The sequence below is a fragment of the Sus scrofa genome, chromosome 13 (assembly GCF_054392235.1).
Source record: "Sus scrofa isolate SSC_HxYL_T2T_F1_AM1 chromosome 13, Sscrofa_HxYL_maternal_Yorkshire_Landrace_v2.0, whole genome shotgun sequence".
In the NCBI taxonomy this organism is placed as follows: Eukaryota; Metazoa; Chordata; class Mammalia; order Artiodactyla; family Suidae; genus Sus; species Sus scrofa.
The window spans coordinates 123,645,471-123,671,732 of NC_139395.1; the positions used below are offsets into that span (position 1 = coordinate 123,645,471).

At 38.0% G+C, this 26,262-nt stretch overlaps 1 protein-coding gene across 3 annotated transcripts in view; it reads left to right on the plus strand.

Moving 5' to 3' along the window:
• The window catches only part of PRKCI (protein kinase C iota), an 84,812-nt gene that overhangs the window by 16,013 nt on the left and 42,537 nt on the right, over nucleotides 1–26,262 (plus strand). For all 3 annotated transcript variants that reach the window (XR_014824300.1, XM_021069795.2, XM_084990243.1), the window contains exons 2-4: nucleotides 6,367–6,488; nucleotides 22,153–22,242; nucleotides 24,720–24,770. Coding sequence is in view for 2 of the 3 variants with exons in the window: in XM_021069795.2 (XP_020925454.1) it covers nucleotides 6,367–6,488; nucleotides 22,153–22,242; nucleotides 24,720–24,770 (263 nt within the window). In the remaining variant the exon portion in view is untranslated. The remainder of the gene's footprint in view (nucleotides 1–6,366; nucleotides 6,489–22,152; nucleotides 22,243–24,719; nucleotides 24,771–26,262) is intronic.

Here is a 26,262-nt window from a genome sequence, read left to right on the forward strand (position 1 = left end):
AGCAATTCTAAGAGGCAGGTGCAGGAGTTCCCGTTGTCGCTGAGCCGTTTAAGAACCTGACATAGTGTCCATGAGGATGCAGGTTTGATGCCTGGCCTTGCTCAGTGGCATAGATTGCAGATGTGGCTCAGATCTGGTGTTGCTATGGCTGTGGCGTGGGCCGACGGCTATAGCTCCGATTTGACCCCTAGCCTGGGAACCTCCATATGCTGCAGGTGTGGCCATAAAAAGAAAAAAAAAAAAAAAAAACAAGAGGCAGAAAACCGTGAGATGCTAGAAAGAGAATGATTATCAAGAAAAGTTCATTCTGTTTCTATATGTGGCTCTCTGCTTACCTTCTATAAAGCCCCTATAGACTGCAGTTTTAACTTTTTCGGAGGTGACGAAAATTTTCAATTTCTATTTAATCTATCTTCTATGCTCCAGCTACCCATGTCTGTCCACAGTGTTCCTTCACAGCGCCATTTCTTTCCTTTCTTCAACAGATATTTATTGAATATCCATTCTGTGCTGGACACTTCCTTGGCCACTAGAAATATAATGAACAAAACAAAATTCCTACTTTCATCATGCTTATATTCAGGCGAGGGTAGAGGAACTTTAAAACGTTGGCTTATCTGTTCATGGTAGAAGAGGAAGGTCAGAGAGGTAGCTGGGGCAGTTCCCATAGGGTCTTGGAGATCCTGCTGGAGACTTTGGATTTTACTCTACATAAGAGGGAGAAGACATTTGAAGAGTTTAAAACAGAGGAAGGACATGATCTACATTAATTAATTTTTTCATTTTAGGGCTGCACCTGCAGTATATGAAAGTTCCCAGGCTAAGGGTCTAGTTGGAACTGCAGTTGCTGGCCTATGCCACAGCCACACCCCAGATCCTCAACTCACTGATCGAGGCCAGGGATCGAACCTGAGTCCTCATGGATACTAGTCGGCTTCATTACTGCTGAGCCATAACAGGAACTCCTGATTTGCATTAATTTTGCAAAACCCTTATGACACCTAGTGTCTGGCACCTAGAGATCACTATATGTTTGTTAAATTAGACTCATTCAGTCCATTTGACTTACTTTCGAAAGGATGAGTAATGGCTGGCTACTATATGGAGATTATAGCACAGGGAGCCTTCTCATGACTTTTTGGAGGAAAACCCAGGCCTCTGCTCTAAAACATTTTGTTGCAATTTTAAGTCTTAGAGTGAGTAGCTTCTAGAAGGATTTATTTAAATACTATGGCTTATCTGACACTAATATAAAAATAAACACACATTTATGTTTTCATTTGTTTTTTGGGTTTTGGCAAATGGGATTCTTTTGGAAAAAGGGGGAAATGAAGGTGTGAGATCAAAAAATCTACTTAAAAGAGACACATGCACCCGAATGTTCATTGCAGCACTATTCACAATAGCCAGGACATGGAAACAACCCAAATGTCCATCAACAGATGACTGGATTAGGAAGATGTGGTATATACACACAATGGAATACTACTCAGCCATAAAAAAGAACGACATAATGCCATGGATGGAACTAGAGAATCTCATACTGAGTGAAATGAGCCAGAAAGACGAAGACAAATACCATATGATATCACTTATAACTAGAATCTTATATCCAGCACAAATGAACATCTCCTCAGAAAAGAAAATCATGTACTTGGAGAAAAGACTTGTGGCTGCCTGATGGGAGAGGGAGGGAGTGGGAGGGATTGGGAGTTTGGGCTTATCAGACACAATTTAGAATAGATTTACAAGGAGATCCTGCTGAGTAGCATTGAGAACTATGTCTAGATACTCAAGTTGCAACAGAAAAAAGGGTGGGGGAAAAATGTAATGTATACATGTAAGGATAACTTGATCCCCTTGCTGTATAGTGGGAAAATAAAAATTAAAAAAAATCATGCCATACAAAGAATGATTGACAGTCTCTTGGATGGTCAATCTGTGGAAGTTAGGGTTGAGGATAGAAGATGTGACAGATCTTTGTCAAATTATTGAAAGCCCATCTTGGATGCAGTTAGACCTTTGGGGAAGAGAAGATTGTGACTTGGGTTTGGAATAGGTTTTAGTTAAATATAATGCAGAAGCTTATCAGTAATAGAGCTGTTGGAGTTCCTGCTGTGGCGCAATAGGATCAGTGGTGTCTCTGCAGCAGCAGGGATGCTTTTGATCTCTGGCCTAGTGCGGTGAGTTAAGGTTTCAGCATTGCCACAGTTGTGGCATAGGTTGCAGCTCTGGCTCAGATTCAATCCCTGGCCCAGGAACTCCAAATGCCACAGGGTGTTTTTTTTGTTTGTTTGTTTGTTTGTTTTTTAATAGAGCTCTTTGTCTGTGGAGTATAGTGCCTCAAAAAAAGAGTGAGCTTCTAAAAGCAAAGGTGGGATTACTATGTTGGAACAGATAGGGTGGGCTGTTGAGGAAAGACTGAATTAAAGTTTCTCACAAATCTATTATTTTTGTTTTTTTTTATTATTTTTTTAATGGTTATTTCCCCAATACAATTTTTTTTCTACTGTACAGCATGGTGACCCAGTTATACATACATGTACACATTCTATTTTCTCACATCACCATGCTCCATCATAAGTGACTAGACATAGTTCCCAGTGCTACACAGCAGGATCTCATTGCTAATCCATTCCAAAGGCAATAGTTTGTATCTATTAACCCCAAGCTCCCCAACCACCCCACTCCCTCCCGCTTGGCAACCACAAGTCTATTCTCCGAGTCCATGATTTTCTTTTCTGTGGAAAGGTTCATTTGCGCCATATGTTAGATTCCAGGTATGAGTGATATCATATGGTATTTGTCTTTTTACTTCACTCAGTATGAGAGTCTCTGGTTCCATTCATGTTGCTGCAAATGGCATTATTTCATTCTTTTTTTTTTTTTTTTTATTTTCCCACTGTACAGCAAGGGGGTCAGGTTATCCTTAGATGTATACATTGCAATTACAGTTTTTTCCCCCACCCTTTTTTCTGTTGCAACATGAGTATCTAGACATAGTTCTCAATGCTATTCAGCAGGATCTCCTTGTAAATCTTTTTATGGATGAGTAGTATTCCATTGTGTGTATATACCACATCTTCTAATCCAGTCATCTGTTGATGGACATTTGGGTTGTTTCCATGTCTTGGCTATTGTGAATAGTGCTACAATGAACATGCGGGTGCATGTGTCTTTTTGAAGGAGAGTTTTGCTCGGATATATGCCAAAGAGTGGGATTTCTGGCTCATATGGTAGTTCTATGTATAGATTTCTAAGATACCTCCATACTGATCTCCACAGTGGCTGTACCAGCTTACATTTCCACCAACAGTGCTGGAGGGTTCCCTTTTCTCCATACCCCCTCCAGCATTTGTTATTTGTGGACTTATTAATGATGGTCATCCTAACTGGTGTGAGGTGGTATCTTGTGGTAGTTTTGATTTGCATTTCCTTTAATAATCAGTGATGTTGAGCATTTTTTCATGTGCTTGTTGGCCATCTGTACATCTTCCTCGGAGAAATGTCTATTCAGGTCTTTTGCCCATTTTTCCATTGGGTTGTTGGCTTTTTTGCTGTTGAGTTGTATAAATTGTTTGCATATTCTAGAGATTAAGCCCTTGTCAGTTGCATCATTTGAAACTATTTTCTCCCATTCTGTAAGTTGTCTTTTTCTTTTTGGTTTCCTTTGCTGTGCAGAAGCTTGTCAGTTTGATTATGTCCCATAGGTTTATTTCTGCTCTTATTTTTGTTGCTTCGGGAGAATGACCTGAGAAAATATTCATGAAGTTGATGTCAGAGAATGTTTTGCCTGTGTTCTCTTCCAGGAGTTTGATGGTGTCTTGTCTTGTATTTAAGTCTTTAAGCCATTTCGAATTTATTTTCATGGATGGTGAGAGGGTGTGTTCTAGTTTCATTGATTTGCATGCAGATTTCCCAGCACCACTTGCTGAAGTGACTGTCTTTTTCCCATTTTATACTCTTGCCTCCTTTATCAAAGATTAATTGACCAAAGGTGTCTGGGTTTATTTCTGGGTTCTCTGTTCTGTTCCATTGGTCTGTATGTCTGTTTTGATACCAGTACCACACTGCCTTGATGACTGTGGCTTTGTAATATTGCCTGAGGTCTGAGAGAGTTATACCTCCTGCTTGGTTGTTGTTTCTCAGGATTGCTTTGGCAATTCTGGGTCTTTTGTGGTTCGATATAAATTTTTGGATTGTTTGTTCTAATTCTGTTAAAGATGTCATGGGTAATTTGATACGGATTGCATTGAATCTGTAGGTTGCTTTGGGTAGTATGGCCATTTTTACAATATTAATTTTTCCAGCACAGGAGCATGGAATGTCTTTCCATTTCTTTACATCTTCTTTAATTTCATTGATTAATGTTTTATAGTTCTCGGCATATAAGTCCTTTACCTCCTTGGTCAGGTGTATTCCCAGGTATTTGATTTTTTGGGGGGCAGTTTTAAAAGGTATTGTATTTTTGTATTCCTTTTCTAATATTTCATTGTTAGTATATAGAAATGTGACTGATTTCTGAATGTTAATCTTATATCCTGCTACTTTGCTGAATTTATTAATCAGTTCAAGTAGTTTTGGGGTTGAGTCCTTAGGGTTTTCTATGTATAGTATCATGTCTTCTGCATACAGTGACAGTTTTACCTCTTCTCTTCCTATTTGGATGCCTTTTATTTCTTTTGTTTGTCTGATTGCTGTGGCTAGGACTTCCAGTACTATGCTGAATAACAGTGGTGAGAGTGGACATCCCTGTCTTGTTCCAAATTTTAGTGGGAAGGCTTTCAGCTTTTCTCTATTGAGTATTATATTTGCTATGGGTTTGTCATAAATGGCTTTGATTATGTTAAGGTATGTTCCCTCTGTACCCACTTTGGTAAGAGTTTTGATTATGAATGGATGTTGGACTTTGTTAAATGCTTTTTCTGCATCTACTGAGAAGGTCATGTGGTTTTTAACTTTTCTTTTGTTAATGTGGTGTATGACATTGATTGATTTGCATATGTTGAACCATCCTTGCACATGTGGGATGAATCCCACCTGGTTGTGGTCTATGATCTTTTTTATATGTCGTTGGATTCAGATGGTAAAATTTTGTTGAGAATTTTTGTATCTATATTCATCAAAGATGTTGGCTTATAGTTTTCTTTTTTGGTGGTGTCTTTGGTTTTGGAATTAGGGTGATGGTAGCATCGTAGAATGTCTTTGGGAGTGTTCCTTCTTCAACCTTTTGAAAAAGTTTAAGGAGGATGGGTATAAGTTCCTCTTTGTGAGTTTGGTAGAATTCACCTGTGAAGTCATCTGGTCCTGGACTTTTATTTATAGGGAGTGTTTTTATGACATATTCAATATCGTTTTTAGTGAGTGGTCTGCTCAGTTGATCTATTTCTTCTTGATTCAGTTTTGGCAGGCTGTAAGTCTCTAGAAAATTGTCCATTTCTTCTAGGTTGTCAAATTTGGTGGCATACAGTTGTTCATAGTATTCTCTCATGTTTTTTTTTTGTATTTCTGTAGTATGTGTTGTGACTTCTCCTTTTTTATTTCTGATTTTGTTCATTTGGGTTTTTTCTCTTCTCTTCTTGGAGAGTCTTATTATTTTTGTTTTTAAGCATTATTTTATTTGTTTGTTTATTTATTTATTTATTTATTTATTTATTTATTTTTTGCCTTTTTGCCATTTCTTGGGCCACTCCCGTGGCATATGGAGGTTCCCAGGCAAGGGCAGGGATCAAACCCACAGCCTTATGGTTCCTAGTCGGATTCATTAACCACTGTGCCACGATGGGAACTCCTATTTTGTTTATTTTTTATTTTTTGGCCACACCCACAGCCTGTGGGAGCTCCTGGGCCAGAGATCAAACCCATGCCATAGCAGCAACACAAACCATTGCAGTGACAATTCTGGATCTTTAACCCGTTGTGCTGAAAGGGAACTCCAGTATTTTACTTTTTACATAGGTGGTTTATTGGAAGCAATATATGTTGAGGCACACACAAAATGCTGAAGTCCTTTGTTGGTAATCTATAGAACATTTTAGGTTTTTTTGTGGTTTTTTTATTTGTTTTGTTTCATTCTTTTTTAGGGCTTCCCATGAAGCATATGGAAGTTCCTGGGCCAGGGGTTGAATTGGAGCTACAGCTGCTGGCCTATGCCACAGCCGCAGCAGCATGGGATCTGATCCTCATCTGCAACCTACACCATAGCCTGTGGCAACACTGAATCCTCAACCCACTGAGTGAGGCCAGGAATCAAACCCACATCCTCATGGACACCAGTCCAGTTCTCAAGCCACTGGGCCACAATGGGAACTCCAAGCATTATTAGTTTTAACCATTGTCTAACTTAAAACTCCTTTTCTTTTCCAGGGATATCATGATAACACATTTTGAACCTTCCATCTCTTTTGAAGGCCTTTGCAATGAGGTTCGAGACATGTGTTCTTTTGACAATGAACAGCTTTTCACCATGAAATGGATAGATGAGGAAGGTGAGTGGTAAAGAGAGGGCTGCCTTTGTGAGCATTTCACTTAAAATACTATTCTGTCATTTGTTTTTTTAAAAAAACATTGTTTTAATAAAAGTTGTAATTTAAGGGAGAAAATGTGTATTGGAAACTTGATGCCGTTCTTATTGTTTTTAATGTTTAAATTAAAAGAGTACTAAGGGTACAATTTTTGTTTTGTCCTTTTTAACCCCAAATAGAGTGAAATTAATGTGACTTTTTTCTAGAAATAAGGTAACATCTCATCAAAAAGTATTACATTTTTGTTTAATTTTTAATATTGCCTTATGTTTTAAGAGATTACTTGCAATAATTTGACATTATTTTCACTGAAAAATACTTGAAAGAAAAAATTCTTTAAAAGAGAATGTTATAGAATAAAAATGATTGTGACAATCACTACTTCAAATGTAGTGGCAGAAGCTTGCTGCCTTAATGGCTTGTATACAGAAAACATTAATTGAATATCTGTGTGGTGAGGATAGATATTTTCTATCCTCAACTCCTAGTCTCACAGGAAGATGGACATGTGAATAACAAATGTGGTAAGTTGAACAGAAATGCATAGAGGCCTGGGAATACAAAAGAAACAACATCTACATCTGCCTGAAATACCTGCAGAGTTTGAACTAACCCTGTAACAGAGTAAGAGTGGCCACACTGTTGGCATATGGAAATTCCCAGGCTAGGGGTCCAATGAGAGCTATAGTCACCGGCCTACACCACAGCCATAGCAACACAGGATCCGAGCCACATCTGCAACCTACGGTAACACTAGATCCTTAACCCACTGAGTGAGGTGGCCAGGGATCAAACCTGCATCCTCCTGGATACTAGTTGGACTCATTTCTACTGCACCACAACAGGAGTAGGTGAGGGTAAAAACATCCACAAGAAAGAATAAGATAAAGGTACGAAGGGAGGTATTAAGAACATGCTGTGTGAGGAAGAGCAGTAATTCACTAGATGTAAAGTGTGGGAGGCCTCTTTCTCCCCATCTCATGCTGAAATCTAGTTGTAAGAGGCCAGTCAGGTCTCAAAATGGAGGTAAAACCTCCAGCCAGTCACCCTAAGCCTGACTCCAGCTGCTGCTGGAGGAAAGAGGGTCCTGATCCCGAGGAACTAGAGTTGCTGAGAAAACTTTATTGAAATTACAGGTGATAGCTTAAGAGACCGTTTTGAGAAATGGGGCACAATTACAGATTGTGTGATGATGAGAGACCCCCAAAGAAAAGGTTCCAGGACTTTTAGTTTTGTGACTTAACTCTAATGTCAAAGAGGGGGATTCAGCAATGAGTGTTGACAGTACAAGATTGATGGGTACATGGTGGAACCGAAGACAACAGTTTCTAGAGAGGATTCTGTAAAGCCTGGTGCTCATCTAACAGTGCAAAAAATTTTTGTTGGTAGTATTAAAGAAGGTACAGAAGAATATAATTTAAGAGATTCCTTTGAAAAGTATGGCACGATTGAAACCATGGACATTACAAAAGACAGAGTGGAGAAAAGAGAGGACCTGCAGCATATAGAAGTTTTTGGGCCAGGGATCCAGTCTAAGCCACAGCTGCAACCTTTGCCACAGCTGTGGCAATGCCAGATCCTTAACCCACTGAACCAGGCATTGAACCTGTGCCATCACAGATAGAGCATTGGACCCTTTACCAGCTGCACCTCAGCGGAAACTCCCTGCTTTTGTTAACTTTTGATGATTATGATACAGTTGATAAAATTATTGTTGAGAAATACCACAGTATTAATGAGCATAATGTGAAGTGAAAAAGGTCCTTACTAAACAAGAAATGCAGCCTGTGGGATTACAAAGAGGTCGTAGAGGTGAATTTGGCAACTTTATGGGTTGCGGTGGAAACTTAGAGGTGGAGGGGGTTTTTTTGCATTTAAGCCCTTAACCAGAAACAGTGGGGACCTAATTATGCCAATACTATTTTTTAAAAGATAACTTTTCCCAAAGAATCATTAAAATATTACTCAGTTGCTATTCAGATAAAATGCTGATTGTTCATAAGGGCTATTATTGCTGCCCCAAAAGGACTTGTTTAAAATTGAGATTTGGGGGAGTTCCTGTCTGGTACAGTGGCAACAAATCTGACTAGGAGCCATGAGATTGCAGGTTTGATCCCTGGCCTCACTCAGTAGGTTAAGGTTCTGGCGTTGCTGTGAGCTGTGGTGTAGGTCGAAGATGCAACTCGGATCTGGCGTTGCTGTGGCTTTGGTGTAGGCCGGCAGCTACAGCTCCAATTAGACACCAAGCTTGGGAACCTCCCATATGCCTCAGGTTCGGCCCTAAAAAGACAAAAGACAAAAAAATAAAAATAAATTGAAATTTGATGTTAATTTACTTTTTTTTGTTTTTTTTTGTCTTTTTGCCTTTTCTAGGGCTGCTCCTTCGGCATATGGAGATTCCCAGGCTAGGGGTCTAATTGGAGCTGTAGCCATAGGCCTATGCCAGAGCCACAGCAACACGGAATCTGAGCCGCGCCTGTAACCTACACCACAGCTCACGGCAACCCCAGATCCTTAACCCACTGAGCAAGGCCAGGGATCAAACCCAAAACCTCATGGTTTCTAGTTGGATTCGTTAACCACTGAACCACAATGGGAATGCCTTAATCTACTTTTTTAAAAAATTAACGCTTTTGTGGAACAGCTATCAAAAATAAAACTAGTTTATACATTAAAAAAGATTAATTTAAAAAGATTAAGTATAAGGAGTGGTGAGGATCTTGGTCTAGATTCTTGCTATTCAAAGTGTGGTGTGTGAAACTTAATAGAAAAGAGGATTCTCAGGCCTCATCACAGACCACTGAATCAGAAACTGCATTTTTATAGGATCTGCTGGGGTGTGGGTGGGAGTTGCATGAATTTAAGAAGCGTAGGACTAGATCCCAGAAGGCTTTTTGCAAGCCATATTAGACTTCATTTTACATGATGGAGCATCACTGAAGTGTAGTTAAAAGTTACCCCGAATATATTAGTTTTGTATAATGGTTTTCTATTAATTATAATACCCATAGAATTTCTTTTTAAGGAATGTCATTATAATATTTAGCTCAATATTTGGGGCCATTTCTGTGTTCTCTGGTATGAAGAGCCCTGGAAAGATATTATTCCAGCTTCAGTTGTGGGTAAACTGAAACCCATTTTCATTTTTCAAGGACATTTTAAAAGATTTCTCTAAAGTAATACTATTTTCACTGGGGAAAAAAATTAGTAGAGATGATTATGAAATTTAAAAAGAAGTCTTCTGGTACAAGGGATGTATGTCCAACATGATAAATATAATTAATACTGCTCTATGTTATAGTTGAAAGTTGCTAGAGTAAATCCTAACTGCTCATCACAAGAAAAAATTCTTTTCTATTTTAATTTTTTATCTATATGAGATGATGTATGTTCACTAAACTTACTCTGATGACCATTCCATGATGTATATGTCAGATCGTTATGCTGTACACCTTAAATTAACACAGTGCTACATGTCAATTATATCTCAATAAAACTGGAAGAAAAAATAAAAAAGAAGTGTACTGTTTGCCCTTTATCTTCTCTCTTCCCTCACCAATCCTAGCCCTAAGAGAGGAAACCACAGCTTAGTAACAGCTTAGTATGTACAGATATATTCTATTCATATTGCATATACATTTTTTGTTTCTATATGTTATTCATATGCACACATTTTTCACACTAAAAGAATGATATATAAACCATTTAACAATATTTTCCTTTTGGAGTTCCCATCGTGGCTCAGTGGACACGAATTTGACTAGTATCCATGAGGACATAGGTTCAATTCCTGGCCTCGCTCAGTGGGTTAAGGAGCCTGAGTTGCTGTGAGCTGTGGTGTTAGGTCACAGATGCAGCTCAGATCCCGTTTTGCTATGGCTGTGGTGTAGGCCTGCAGCTGTAGCTCCTATTTGACCCCTAGCCTGAGAACTTCTGTATGTTGCTGTTTGGCCCTAAAAAGCAAAACAAAACAAAACAAAAAATAGTGTTTTCCTTTTATGTTATGTATTGGCATTTTTTCATTTCAGGGTGCATGAGTTTGCATCATCATTTAAAAAAAAAAACTGCCACGTATTCCATATCGTAGATATTTCATGATTTATTTATATAATCCCTTATTGATGGACATTTGAACTGTTTCTAGGTTTTTAATACTATAAATAGTATACAATAAACATTTTTTTTTAATGGCCATATGTGCAGCATATGGAAGTTTCTGGACCAGGGATTGACTCCAGGCTACAGCTGCCACCAGTGCCACAGCTACGAGAGCATCAGATCCTTTAACCCACTGCACCAGGCTGGCATTGAACCCGTGCCTCTGCAGCAACCCAAGCTTCTGTAGTCAGATTCTTAACCCACTGCACCACAGCAGGAACTCCTGTAATGAACATTTTAATATGTAATTTTGTGCGATTGTATGGGACTCCAGCAAATGTGGGGAATAAGCACATTATAAATTTCAGTAGCTAATGACAGTTTACTACCTAGTTTCTGGCATGACTGCATTGAATGAGAGCATCACTTCACTCTTCCCTTCACTAGCCTCAGATATTATGAGTCATTAACAGTTTTTGAAAATCTAGGAGTTCCCGTTGTGGCGCAGTGGTTGGCGAATCCAACTGGGAGCCATGGGATTGCAGGTTCAGTTCCTGGCCTTGCTCAGTGGGTTGGGGATCCGGCGTTGCCTTGAGCTGTGGTGTAGGTTGCAGACGCGTCTCGGATCCTGCTTTGCTGTGGCTCTGGCGTAGGCTGGCAGCTGCAACTCTGACTCAACCCCCAGCCTGGGAATCTCCATATGCCGCAGGAAGCCGCCCTGGAAAAGGCAAAAAGACAAAAAAAAAAGAAAGAAAATCTAGTAAGTGAAATGCTAGCTTGTATTTTAAATTTTATACTGCTTAAGAGTAAGAGTGAGTATCTTCATCTTTTTCACCACTTTTTGACCCACTCTATCAAAAGGTTTGTTTAAAGTATTGTTGTTATAAATGATGTGGATATTTCACAGTATGTCTGTAGCCTGAAAAATGAGACTATGTAATTTAGTAAAGTGTATGGAATATAGTTAACATCAATAAACTGATTCTTACCATGAGCTAGTGTTACTCTCATTTTAATCCTGTTTTGATCATTTCATGTCCTCTATTTGCCTCTTAGGATTTTTTCATTCAGTGGTTTTCAAAATGTAGTATTCATGGAATCACTAGATAATGCATTTTATCAAAAGAAATTGGTTTAGAGACAATCCATTAAGTTTTTTTTATAGTACCTTTAGGCCTTTGTCTTCTTTGTCTGGAGAGCTAGTTCCCAGATTGTCACATGGCTGTCTCTTTCTTGTCTTTTCAGGTTTTAAATGTCATATTCTCTTGACCCCTATTCACTTTGTATCATATTTGTATGTGGAATGTAAGCTTCATAAAAGCAGAGATCTTGTCTTTTCCGTGGTGTTCTAGTGCCTAGAGCAGTACTCAGTAACAGTATGCTCAAAAAATACTTGTGAATTGTACAAAAGGGCAGTAGCAGGCCTTTCCCCAGTTAGTTTTATACCAGTTATTAGAGAGTTAAGCATTGGGAGTTGCAGTTTAGTCTTATTGTTTTCTTAACCTAATAGTGTATTTTAATTAACAGATTCACATAGTAAATTAAATTAAATTCTCTGACAGAAGTCTTTTCCTTTTACAATGCAACTCATATTTCTTTCTCTCTAAATAGCTATTAAGTGTCCTTATTTTCTGGGGAAAACTATAAAACCGTAGCCTTTGCCTCATTCAAGTAAAAGTTTAAACTTTTCATTAAGGTCTGCTGATTTCCATGCGATCCTTCTTGCCCTGGTTAATTCTGATACCAGTCTTTTCTTAATTTTAGGCATACAGAGCCAGTAGTAATTATTTTTAAATTCCTTGCAGTTATTTTTCAGTTGTAGTTTTTCACCTTTATTTTCAGTCATGTAGCATTGGGGCATGCTTATATGGAGAAGAAATTTTCCCTAGGATCAGTGGAAGACAGTACTCTAATTTGATTTCTGAGATTTCAGAGAAACATTGTTCTAGAAGCTAAACATTTAATTGTGGGGTTTTTTGTTTGTTTATTTTTTGTCTTTCAGGGAGGACGAAAGACAGTAATTTGATTTCTGAGATTTCAGAGAAACATTTTTCTAAAAACTAAACATTTAATTGTGGGGCTTTTTGTCTTTCAGGGCCACACACACAGCATATGGAGTTTCCCAGGCTAGGGGTCGAACCGGAGCTATAGCTGCCAGCCTACACCACCACCACAGCAACTGGAATCCAAGCCGTGTCTGCAGCCTACACCATAGCTCACGGCAGTGCTGGATCCTTAACCCACTGAGTGACGTGAGGGAAAAAATCTGCATCCTCATGGATACTAGTCAGATTCGTTTCGCTGAGCCATGACAGGAACTCCTCTAATTGTGGGGTTTTAATTAGAGCAAATAAAGATCCTAAGCTTATTTCATTTCTTTAAACAGGTTTATGACAACTGCTCTTTTTCTTTGTGTTCAAAACCAGTTTTACAGATTTGATGTGCATGTTGAAAAATTGGTTTGCTTAACCTAAATATTTTAGAATGAATAGTAATTTTGTAATAATCACATCCCTGTTCTTATATGCAGTGAGGCAGTGTGTGGTACAGAGAATGATAAATGTGACTTTATATTTCATCACGTTTTACCTGTGATGGTTTTTCCTTATGGATATAACTTTTTAAACTTCAAACCTAATAATTACTTTCTAAATTTTTAATTCTATAAATTTCTAATTTATTCAAGATCTGATTACCTGGTTTAAATTTAACTGTGTTTCCATTGTCACTTCTTTTTTACTGGAAATTAGCCTTTGGGTATTTTGGTTCTTATTGAAGTTGTTAATGAGAATAATGGATGCTTTTAAAACAAAAATACTGATTTATTTGAAGGAGAAAGATCTCTGGGAATCTTCAGATTCCAGAAATAGCTGCTATGAACAAATTGATGGTATCTTTTTCTGTGAATATACAACTAGAAGGGATAGGGTAACAATGTTTTTCTCTCTTAAAAATGGACTAATATTATAGAAGCATTTTCACTTACCGTCTTATAGATAGCTTTCCACATCAGTGCATGTAGACTTATCTCATTCCTCTTAAAGTCTTTGTAGTATTATAAAACAATCTTATACCATAATTTATTTAACTGGTCCCCTTTTGATGGATATTTGGATTGTTTGCACTTTATCTGTCAAAAATATTGGTGCAGGGAATATCTTTGTGCATGTGTTTTGAGGACATTTGTACTATATTAACTGTAGAGTAAATATCTGTGCTCCAGATATTCTGTAAATTCTGACTGCTACTGTTTATACTGCTACCGTTTCTCCCATTTGGGAGAAATCCCTTGAAGTGGTGGGGTGGGGATGTGTTGAGAGATGCAGCAAGAAAGGCCATCAGAGCCTCTCCCAGACCTGTCTCCAATTGCATTGTCATCTTTGCCTCTCTAAGAGCCAGCTACCATCATAGGGTAAGTTAATAATCTAAACTGTTTTCTCACTCCCGTCCTTCCATCCCCAAACAACCACTTATTTGTCACTGTTCTTTCTCTATATATATACACATATATATATATATATATGACCAAGTATAGTATTTTCATGTACTGTTAAATTCCATTAATGGCATTCATTATTCAACATTTATTTTGAAACTTCCTTTTTTTTTTTTAACTGGACCTTATGTCTTAAAGTTCACTCTGTGGATAGAGAACTAGTATACCCCTTTTTTAATTCTTTTTTTGGGGGGGGCAGGTGTTCCATGACATATGGGGTTCCTAGGCCAGGGATCAGATCTGAGCTGCAAGTTGTGACCTACACCACAGCTGACACAATGCTGGATCCTTTTTTTTTTTTTTTTTTTTTGTCTTTTGTCTTTTTTTTGTTGTTGTTATTGTTGCTATCTCTTGGTTCTTGGGCCGCTCCCGCGGCATATGGAGGTTCCCAGGCTAGGGGTTGAATCGGAGCTGTAGCCACCGGCCTACACCAGAGCCACAGCAACGCGGGATCCGAGCCGCGTCTGCAACCTACACCACAGCTCACGGCAACGCCGGATCCTTAACCCACTGAGCAAGGGCAGGGATCGAACCCGCAACCTCATGGTTCCTAGTCGGATTCGTTAACCACTGCGCCACGACGGGAACTCCATGGATCCTTTAACCTATTGTGCTGGGCCAGGGATTGAACTTGTGTCCTGGTGCAGCAGAGGTGCTGCTGATCCCCTTGTGCTACAGCAGTAACTCCTCTTCTTAAAAGTTGTGATAACCTATACATAACATAAATTGTTTTTTACCAATTTAGCCTTCTTTTGTTTGTTTGTTTGTCTTTTTAAGGCCGCACCCACAGCATATGGAGGTTCCCAAGCTAGAGATCCAATCAGAGCTGTAGCTGCTGGCCTACACCACAGCCACAGCAACTCGGGATCTGAGCCGTGTCTGTGACCTACACCACAGCTCACAGCAGTGCCGGATCCTTAACCCACTGAGCGAGGCCAGGGATTGAACCTGTGTCCTCATGGATGCTAATCATATTCATTTCCTCTAAGCCACAACAGAAATTCCCAATTTAACCTTTTTAAAATGTACAATTCAGAGACATTTAAGCACATTCAGAATGTTATGTGACCATCTTCACTACCCATTTTTGGAACTTTTTATCCTCTTAAACGAAAACTCTATATCTATCAGTAGTAACTTCCCACTCCCCCTCTTCCAGCTCCTGCTAACCACTCTTTTACTTTCTGTATGAATTTGCCTTTCTGTCTCTATGAATTACTCTATGAATATGCCTCCAGGTCACCCTTGTTTTTGAAAGATAATTTTGCTGGGTAAATAATTGTAGGTTGATAATTTTTTACTGTTCACTACACTGATTTTGTACTGCTTGCATTGTTTCTGATGCAAAATTTGCTATGTCATCTTTACCTTTGTTTCTCCATATGTAACATGTCGCTGGCTACTTTTAAGATTTTTCTCTTTATCACTAGATAAAGCAATTTGTTAGTGATGAGACTTAGTTTAATTTTCTTTATGTTTCTTATTTTGAGATTTGTTGATCTTCTTGGACCCATGAATTTACAGTTTTCATCATATTTGGAAAAAGGCCATTATTTCTTCAAAAATTTTTTTCTGTCACCAGATTCCTCTTTGAAGGACTCCAGTTACATGTGTGTTAGGTTTCCTAAACTTGTCATAAAGTCCACTAATGCTCTGTTCTTTTATTTTTTTCCTTTTTTAGTCTTTTCCTCTGCATTTCCTTTTGTAGAGTTTTATTCCTATGTCTTCGAGTTCACTAATCTTTTGCTCTACAGTTTCTAATTGCCATTCATTCCCTCTAGAGTATTTTTTATTTTAGACATTGTAGCATTATTTTTAGACATTTAATTGGGATCTTTTAAAATATCTTCCATGGGAGTTCCTGTTGTGGTACAGCGGAATTGAATCCGACTGTGAACCATGGGGTTGTGGGTTAGATCCCTGGCCTCACTTAGTGGGTTAAGGATCTGGTGTTGCTGTGAGCTGTGGTGTGGGTTGAAGATTTGGCTTGGATCCTGTGTTGCTGTGGCTGTGGAGTAGGTTGGCAGTTGTAGCTCTGATTTGACCCCTAGCCTGGGAACCTCCATATGCTGTGGGTGCAGTCCTAAAAAGCAAAAAATAAAATATCTTCTGTGTTAACTTAATATGCACAATATCCTTAACTTTTGAACATATTGGATGTAATTATTATTAACTCTTCTAATGTCCCTGTCTCCAGGTTCTTTCTATTGGTGTCAATTTGTGGTTAATTTCAATTAATTGATCTTTCTCCTGTTATGGGTCATATTTTCCTACTTCTTCACATGCCTGGTTATATTTTATTAGATTCTGGACATTGTAACTTTTGCTTTATTGCACATTGAATACATTTTATGTGTATATATATATATATATTTTTTTTTTTTTTTGACCGCCCACGTGGCATATGGAAGTTCGAAGGCCAGGGATCCAATCTGAGCTGCAGCTGTGACTGTGCCACAGCTGTGGCAATGCCAGATCCTTAACCCACTGCACCAGGCCAGGGATTGAACCCATGCTGTCTCAGGGACAGTGCCGGATCTTTAACCCACTGTGCCATAGCAAGAGCTCCTGTATAAATATTTTTGAGCTCTGTTTTGGGATGCGTTTAAGTTACTTGGAAACATTTGATCCTTCATTGCTTGATTTCCAATATCTTGAACCATGTTTTCATTTGTCTCATTTTTCTGTTGTTTTAGGTAGAGAGTTAAATACACCTTCTCTTAGTTTATTTTCTCCAGAAGTGGAAATTGAGGATGGGCAGCTTGATAGGATGGCATATACTTCTGGGTAATCACTGATTTCCACCTTCAAGAAGGAAGGAAGCAATAAGCCAGAAATCGGAGTTCCCGTAGTGGCGCAGTGGTTAACAAATCTGACTAGGAACCATGAGGTTGCGGGTTCGGTCCCTGCCCTTGCTCAGTGGGTTAACGATCTGGCGTTGCCGTGAGCTGTGGTATAGGTTGCAGACGCGGCTCGGATCCCGCGTTGCTGTGGCTCTGGTGTAGGCCGGTGGCTACAGCTCCGATTAGACCCCTAGCCTGGGAACCTCCATATGCCGCGGGAGTGGCCCAAAGAAATAGCAAAAAAAGACCAAAAAAAAAAAAAAAAAAAAAAAAAGGAAGCCAGAAATCCATTACTATTTGTGGCTGGGCCTGATATTGAAAGGATGAATACCTAAACACCATAGCATTCTTGGAAAATTTTCACAAATCTACATTTTAAGCAATGCAACCCTTAAAGTAAGGAGTGCTCTGACTTTCAGAAGTCATATACAGTGTCCTGAACCCAGTGTTCAGGGGCAAGGTGGCCATAGGAAGGTCTTGATAGGAACAGAGACTGAATTTGTAAATCTATGGAAGGCTCAAAGATCAGGAAGAGGAGTGTGGTGGTGCTGTCTCAGGCAAATATTAAAGGTTGCCAACTTTGGTTTCAGTCTGTGCTCTTTCAGATGTGGGGCACTGTATTCAGCCATGTCTAAAATACCTGTAACTAGTGTTGCCTATGTGTGTCGTGTTTTACACCTTGTAAAATTATCTCATAAATAATGGGATCTTACATATTTACCAAACACTTTGAGGTTCACGCTCTAATTTATTTCTTTGTTTTTGTAGGTCAAAAGAAAATGCAGATGCATTAAAAAAAAAAAGACCAGACCTGCTGGTTAATATATGATTTCATTACCTTGAAATTCATTGAACTAAGCAAATTTCACTTTCAGTGTATGCCTGTTTTAGGATATGAGTTTGGACTTTAGTAGTTGAGTGGGCTTTGAAAAATAGCTTTTATCTCATCTTTGTTTCATGATGACTGTGATGATTCATGATGGAATGTTTTACTTCTGAGTTACGTGGCTAGCTTTTATCAGACATTAAACAGTTGGCCTAAAAAGGTAATACCTGAATCAGACATTCAGTCCAATAAAAACAAAGTAGATTTGAATATACGTAATGTCATTGATTAACTTTTACTTTCACACTTCCTTGTCGTTATTCAAAAGCATCAATCTCTATGTATGTGTTGAAAGCAGGTATTTGACCTGCCTTAGGTTTCAACCAACAGCAAGCAGATACTGGTCTGGCAAAAAGACAATGTCTAGCAAAAGGGAAAAATTGATTTTTAAAAATATGATTATTATGATACCTTTGAAAATAGTTAATTCCATTCATGGCCTTTAATCAAAGTACAATAATAAAAGCCATACTTACAATGAACCAAGCATACTATGAGTCACTTTTAAATATATGATCTTTAGTTTTTCCATTATCCTTGTAATATAAATAATAGCACTTGTTTTAACATAGGAGAATATTAAAGCTCAAAGAAGTAATTTTGCTTAAGTCACACGAGCGATGCCATCTGGAACCTAAAAGAGAACCTTGTGTGACGTACTGAAAGACACCTCTTTGGGAGATTTTTTGATGTTCATTTTTAAAGGCCTGACTCAGGAATTTACTAAGTACATAATTTATTTAATATGGCATTTATCTATTTTATACAGTCTGTAATCTCTGGCTGGTTTCTTCTTTTGTTCCAGGAGCATGTAACCATCTAGGTTGATATGAATTGAGAATGCAGCATTTTTCTCCAACACACACAACTTCTTAAAGATTTTCTAGGCCTTTGGTATCTTGTAGATGCTGTTTTAGAATCTAATATTAAGTCAGCTTTTAAAGTTATGAAAGAAAACCTCAAAAACTGCATCTATAATCCTGTCATCCTGATGCAAAATTGTTTATTTTTCATAGGGATTTTTAATCTTTGCAAGGATCTTAATTTAGTTGTTCATTTTATATGTATTTTAAATGTGTCATTTGTGCATTTTTGTGTTTATTTCTGAAGTTCCTTTTCATTAAGATACTCTCAGTGCATTACAAATAGCATTTAATCAGTTTTTGTCTCATCTCTTCTTTTTTTCTGAATTTAAGGAAATCAGGGGTCATCTTAAAGAAGTGGTTTACCTCAGGTTACTCAGAAAGTGAGGTGGTTAAGTTTTGGGTTTTTTTTGATTCATACTACTGCAGTAATTTCACCCTGATTGTGGAAGTCACTTGAATTGTGGAAATCACAGTTTGCTGGGAGTTGAATTTGGCTCAGGCTTTTAAGATTTTTTTGAAAAATTTGTAGAAATAGCCCATTAGGACATCAAAAACAGCCAGTGAGCCCAGAGAAAATTGGATTTGATGTTTAAGTTTTTTAAAAAATCAAGATGCTTATAAGACATCCACTGTCCCCAGACCTAGGAAACCACAAATCTACTTCTTGTTTCTGTAGATTTGCCTGATCTAGACATAATATATAGAGTAATAATACTTAATGCTTTTTTAATGGCTAATTGTATGGATACCATGTTTTATTTATCCATTCATCAATTGATTGTGTTTTACAATAGCTATCCTTATGGATGTGAAGTGGGATCTCATTGACTTGCATTTTCCTAATGATTAGTGATGTTGGGCATATTTTCATGTGCTTATTGGCCATTTGTATATCTTCTTTGGAGAAATAACCTTTGCTCGTTTTTTTTTTTTTTTTTTTCTTCTTCTTTTTTTTTGTCTTTTTGCCTTTTCTAGGGCCTCTCTTGCAGCATATGGAGGTTCCCAGGCTAAGGGTCTAATCGGAGCTGTAGCCACCGGCCACACCAGAGACACAGCAACTCCGTATCCTAGCCGCGTCTGCAGCCTACACCATAGCTCACGGCAACGCCAGATCCTTAACCCACTGACCAAGGCCAGGGATGGAACCCGGATCTTCGTGGTTCCTAGTCGGATTCATTAACCACTGAGCCAAGACAGGAACTCCTGCTCATTTTTTTTAATTGTGTTGGTTTTTTTGTTTTTTGTTTTTTTTTGAGTTGTAGTTCTATATATATATATTGGATATTAATCCCTTATCAGGTAGGTGAATTGCAAATACTTTCTCCAGTGGGTTGTCTTTTCACTGTCTTGATAGTGTTCTTTTATGCACAAAAGTTTTTAATTTTGATGTAGAACAATTTTTTTTCCTAACTAGTGCTTTTGGTGTCATCTGAGAAATTACTGCCAAATCCAGTGTCATGAAGTTTTCTCCCTTTATTTTCTCCCAAAAGTTTTGTAGTTTTAGCTCTTGGATTTAGGTATTTGATCGCTTTTGACTTAATTTTTGTCTTTCATGTAAGATAAAAGTTCATTCCTTTCCCTGTGTTTATGTTTGGATATTTCATGGTGAATTTTTGCTGGTGTTTATAGGTTTATAATGATATTGTGATCATATTAAGGGATTTTAATCTAGGGTTATAAGGATTTTGCTCAAAATGTTATGGTGGGGAGGGGATAAGTGTGTGAGTATGCAGGTGAAACAGGATTTTATGATATGTTTGAAAAATTCTAAAAAGTTAAAAAGAAGAGTTGGTAAGCCAGCAGAATAGTGTTTAAGAAGCCTAGATGCAAAATCTCTGTAAACAGTCAGTGGACAACATTGTTAGATGGTCAGCAGAATAAAGACAAAACATGCCATTGATTTCAGCAGCTGCTTTCATCACCTTAGATACAGCAGTTCAGTAGTGTTTGGACTAAAAGCTGCAATCAAGGACCCTACCCCTTTTTCTTCCTTCCCCTTCTTCTCACTCACCCTCTCCAGTTTCAGTCTGCAGTTCACTCTTGAGACCTGTGGCTTCAGAATGAATGGAATGGCACCCTGAGCAGGAGAGAGGTTTTTGAGGAGGGGACTCAAACATGTCTTTGCCCAAGAAGAGCTAGTGAAAGGAAAGAAAAAAGTGAAGATGGAACTGAGGAAGATTAGTGGAATAACACCCAGAGAAAATAAAAGGAAGTCAGTGGCCAAGTTGGAGGAAAGAACAGAGGCACGCATTTCTTAGCATCTGCAGGAGAGGAGGTGACTTCACCCACTCAAGTAGTAGACCGAGTTCCCTGCTGAGAGTGATTGAGGTTTGGACAGGATTGATGGCATCTCCTGTGTGTTCATGTTTGGTGTAACCACAGGAATGACCAAACGATGACAGTGTGGAGAATCCAGCTCGGGCCCCAACTATGTTCGAAATGACTTTTTCATTGAGGAATGCCATGGTGCAGAGAGCCGTGCCATCCCATTGATTTCCAGTGTTGACTCAGTTTACTGGCTGGTTGACTAAGAGAAATGTTTCTTCGTCCCCTCTCTGTGTGTGAGTTTACTAAACTATGCATTTACATTGAAAAGCAGTCAAGTAGGACTACTCTTTAGTCCAGAGTATTTTATTTAATTTCGTTTCATTTCATTTCATTTCATTTTTTGCTTTTTAAGGCCTCACCTGTGGCATATGGCAGTTACCAGGCTAGGGGTCAAATTGGAGCTGCAGCTGCCGGCCTATGCCACAGCAACAGCAACGTGGGTTCCGAGCTGCATCTTCGACTTACCCCACAGCTCAAGGCGATGCTGGATCCTTAACCCACAGAGCGAGTCCAGGAATCAAACCTGTATCCTCATTGAACCTGCATCCTCATTATTAGTCGAATTCATTTCTGCTGTGCCACAACAGGAACTCCTAGTCCAGAGTACTTTAGTAGCTGTGTTTCCTTTCTGTGTACCTTCGGTAAGTAGGCTCTCAGGTGAAGGAAAAATTTGATAAAATGATTAAAGACTTCCATTGACCATACTGTGGCAATGAAACCACTTTCACGTCTTCTTTTAAAGAAACAGGTAACAGAAGGCTTATCCCTGGCCATTAGTCATAATTGCATTGACAGTCTAAAATGTGCTTAGGATAGATTCTCTTTGCTGTATTTTGAATATGTATAATTATCGAGAATTAAATGGTTTCATATGTATAAAGTTTGCTATCTGTGAATCTCATGTAATAGTTTGTAGAACTAGGGATGGAAGTTATGTTACCTACTTCAGAGAACAGAATTGTTTAAATATCTAAAAGATGTGTCCTTATCAGTTATTTCTCTCTGTGTATGTAATTCTTTTTCCGGAAGGTTTTATGTAGTTTCAATTATTTATTAATCACATTTAGATGATTTCAAAAGTGAGCTTTATTGTGCTTTTTATATTTTTCAGGAGACCCGTGTACAGTATCATCTCAGTTGGAGTTAGAAGAAGCCTTTAGGCTTTATGAGCTAAACAAGGATTCTGAACTTTTGATTCATGGTAAAGGAATAGTCATTTCTTATTAATTTAGAGCTGTAATTTTTTTTTTTAGATAACCCTAGATTTTTCATTTTCTTAATCTTTATCTCTCATTACTGTGTAATTGTCCTTATTCAGTAGTACCTCAAATGCTAAAGAAGACAAAAATCAGTCAGCTTTTTATAATCTTGAAAAATTTGTTATTTGTGTGTGCCTTCTTACATATTAAACTATGATCATCTTAGAGTAGAATTTAAGAATTGTGAGCCCAATAGAACCTAAGTCATCCCCTTGCAGTTTTGTAATGTATGCAAATAACGATTTTGAAAGGTAAGACGTCTTAAATGTCCTTTCTTTTGCTTAAGGGTTAACCATGAAACTATTTACAGAGGTATCATAGACATTAGTGTGTTAAATGTCAGCAGGCCTGAGAAGTGGGTAGTAGTACAGAATGAAGGACCTATAAACTAAGCAGTCATATAACTAGTACATTATAAACCTGGCTTATAAATTTAGACGTTCCGATTCCACACCTGTTTTCTTTTCATTCTGCTGTGCCACCGCTCAAATTTTTTTGTATCATGCAGAACCCACTTAATATGCTTAATGTAACTGCAATACATTGGCAGTATTTCATGTAATATTTTGGGTAGCCTTAGGAGACCAGACCTAGGAAACTCTTTAAAGCTTAAAACAAACATAAATCTCCCTTCAATACAATGACTCTTTTCAATACTTTGTTATTATTCCTTTGTACTTTCCTTTACACTGTTTTTTTTTTTTTAATTTATTTTAATTTTAATTTTTTGTCTTTTTTAGGGCCGTGTCCACAGCATATGGAAGTTCCCAGGCTAGGGGTCCAATTGGAGCTGTAACTGCCAGCCCCAGCCACAGCAACACCAGATCCAAGCTGCATCTGCAACCTACACCGCAGCTCACGGCAATGCCAGATCCTTAACCCACTGAGTGAGGCCAGGGATCAAATCCGTGTCCTCACGGATACTAGTCAAGTTCATTAATGCTGAGTCACAACAGCAACTCCTACAGTGTGTTTTTTAAAATATAGTGGTTTGATTTTTGTCTCCTGTCAGAATTTGTAATTCAGTTTGTTTAGATCTTGGTAGAACTTGTTTTTTTTTTTTTCACTTGAGTATAGTTGATTTACAATGTTGTGATAATTTCTGCTGTACAATTAAGTGATTCAGTGAAACATGTACATACACTGATTCTTTTTCATATTTTTTTCCCATATAGATTATCATAGAATATTGGGTAGAGTTCCCTGTGCTATATAGCAGGTCCCTGTTAGCCAGCCATTCCATATACCACAGTGTGCATATGCCAATCCCAAACCCCGCCGTCTGTCCCTCCTTCCTACCTGTCCTCTTTGATAATCATGTTTATTCAAAGTCTGTGAGTCTGTTTCTGTCTTGGCAGAACTTTATTTATTTATTTATTTTGTCTTTTTAGGGCTGTACCGCAGCATATGGAGATTTCCAGGCTAGGGTCAAATCGGAGCTGTAGCTGCTGGTCTACACTATAGCCATAGCAATGTAGGATCTAAGCCACGTCTGCAGCCTACACCACAGCTCATGACAATGCCAGATCCTTAACCCACTGAGTGAGGCCAGGGATTGAACCTGTGTCCTCACAGATGCTAGTCAAATTCGTTTCCTCTGAGCCACGACAGGAACTCCCCTTGTCTTGGCAGAACTTTAGAAGTCATCCTTTGGTCATCTCTTTCTAGAATAAGATTACAGGGGACTTTAAAGAAATGACTGATCAGTATATTGAAGTCAGTTTAAGTTTTATTACTTTTTATACTGTATCACAGATCTATTTTCAGAAGTTAGCTTCTATTTCATCTTATAAAAACATATCAGGAACTGTGCTTCCCATATTCCATGCTGTATATTGAACCAAGTCCTTTTGTACATCACAAATGGTAAATGGTTGACTAGATGTTTATAAACATATGATTTCATTGTATTCTATCTCTTTATAAAAATGATTTGAATTAGCATTTTTATAAATAATGTGATTCCTAAGATAAAACTTACATTATTTTCAATGTTAATTTATTCCTAAATTTTGTATACACCTTTTAAAAACAGGAATGGCTTATGTTAGTATTTGTATACATTTTGTAGTTTTAGTTCTTCATTGTAGCAAACTTGTCATGGCAACAAGGATTTAAGGAAATAGTTGACTTTTCTAATGGCAAAAAATCAGTTAATTATGTAACAAGGACTGGAATGAGTATTTTGAGCTTCTAATTAATTGTTTAAAGATGTTCACATTTATAAGAACTTCTTTCATTATGGCCTTACTAAAATGGATCCCTTCCAAAAGTAGTACTGATTGTATGCTAAGTATCTTGTGTCAAAGAGAGGGTCAGGTTGAAAACTGGGTCAGTATATTTGATATTTGAATTTAAAAGTCTCTGTAATTTGTATCTTTTAAATATGCTGTGTTAATTTTTGTATATTGTCTTTCAGTATTCCCTTGTGTACCAGAACGTCCTGGAATGCCCTGTCCAGGAGAAGATAGTGAGTGTTTATATACTTTATCCCTTTGAATAGAGTTATTTATGATACAATGGCACAAGTGAAATCAGAAATAGAACTCTTTTTTTGGTGAGAATGTAAAAACTTTATTTTTTATTCTTTTTTTTTTTTTTTTTTTTTGTCTTTTTGCGATTTCTTGGGCTGCTCCTGCAGCATATGGAGGTTCCCAGGCTAGGGGTCTAATTGGAGCTGTAGCCACCGGCCTACGCCAGAGCCACAGCAATGCGGGATCTGAGCCACGTCTGCAACCCACACCATAGCTCACAGCAACGCCGGATCCTTAACCCACTGAGCAAGGGCCGAGATCGAACCCACAACCTCATGGTTCCCAGTGGGATTCGTTAACCACTGCACCACGATGGGAACTCCTATTCTTAAAGTATAATTGATTACCACGTTGTGCCAATTTCTGCTGTATAGCATAGTGACTCAATCATATATATATATATTTTTTGTGTGTGTGTTATTTTCCATCACAGTCTATCCCAGCAGATTGGATATAGTTCCCTGTGATATACAGTAGGACCTCATTGCTTATGCATTCTAACTGTAATAGTTTGCATCTACTAACCCCAAATTCCCAGTCCATCCCACTACCTCTCCCTTCCCACTTGGCAACCAGAAGACTGTTCTCTATGTCTCTGAGTCTGTTTCTGATTTGTACATAAGTTCATTTGTGCCATATTTTAGATTCTACATATAAGTGATATCAGATGGTATTTGTTTTTCTCTTTCTGACTTCAGTTAGTATGATAATCTCTAGTTGTATCCATGTTGCTGCAAATGGCATTATTTGTTTCTTTTTTATGGTGGATTAGTATGGCAATTCATTTTCACTTGTGGTTTCTGCACATATCGGTGACTTTAGAAGGAATAATTGTAAATGTTTTGCTTTGTATTAAGTGAAATGCTCTAAACTTTTACTTCTATGATTCTTCATGCAATTAGTGAATAGAAGAAATTAAAGAACCATGGGTATTTGTGTGTAGAGTTGAGTGGGGGCTGTGTACTTTACAAGAAGATCTGGAAATATAAATGATAGTTAGACCCCTGAAGCAATAGTGAAAACTTTAGGTTTGATTTCAGCTAGGACTGTTTTGTTGAATTTCCAGTGGCAGATGGACTATAGCCAGCCTGCGCCGCCTTCACAGCTATCCTATCCTTGTCTAGGCCAGACCTGTGAAAGCCTTGCCATTGCAGCAAGTCTTGGTTCCAGAGTTCCATCTCCAAATCTATTATGGATCTGTAGCACACTTCCCAAATAAAATGAAATTTCCTAACTTTTCATTGTATTTCATGCTCACTTTCCCTATTTAAAAGTTGTTGGTGGGATTTTGACACACTTCTCCCAGTATAATAAGTATTACTAAACTAGATGATGAAAGAAAATTGGTAACTGTTAATATGGTCTCTTGGTTCTTTTAATTCCTAGGCAACTTGTTTTAAATTTAAGATGTATCACGTTGGGAGTTCC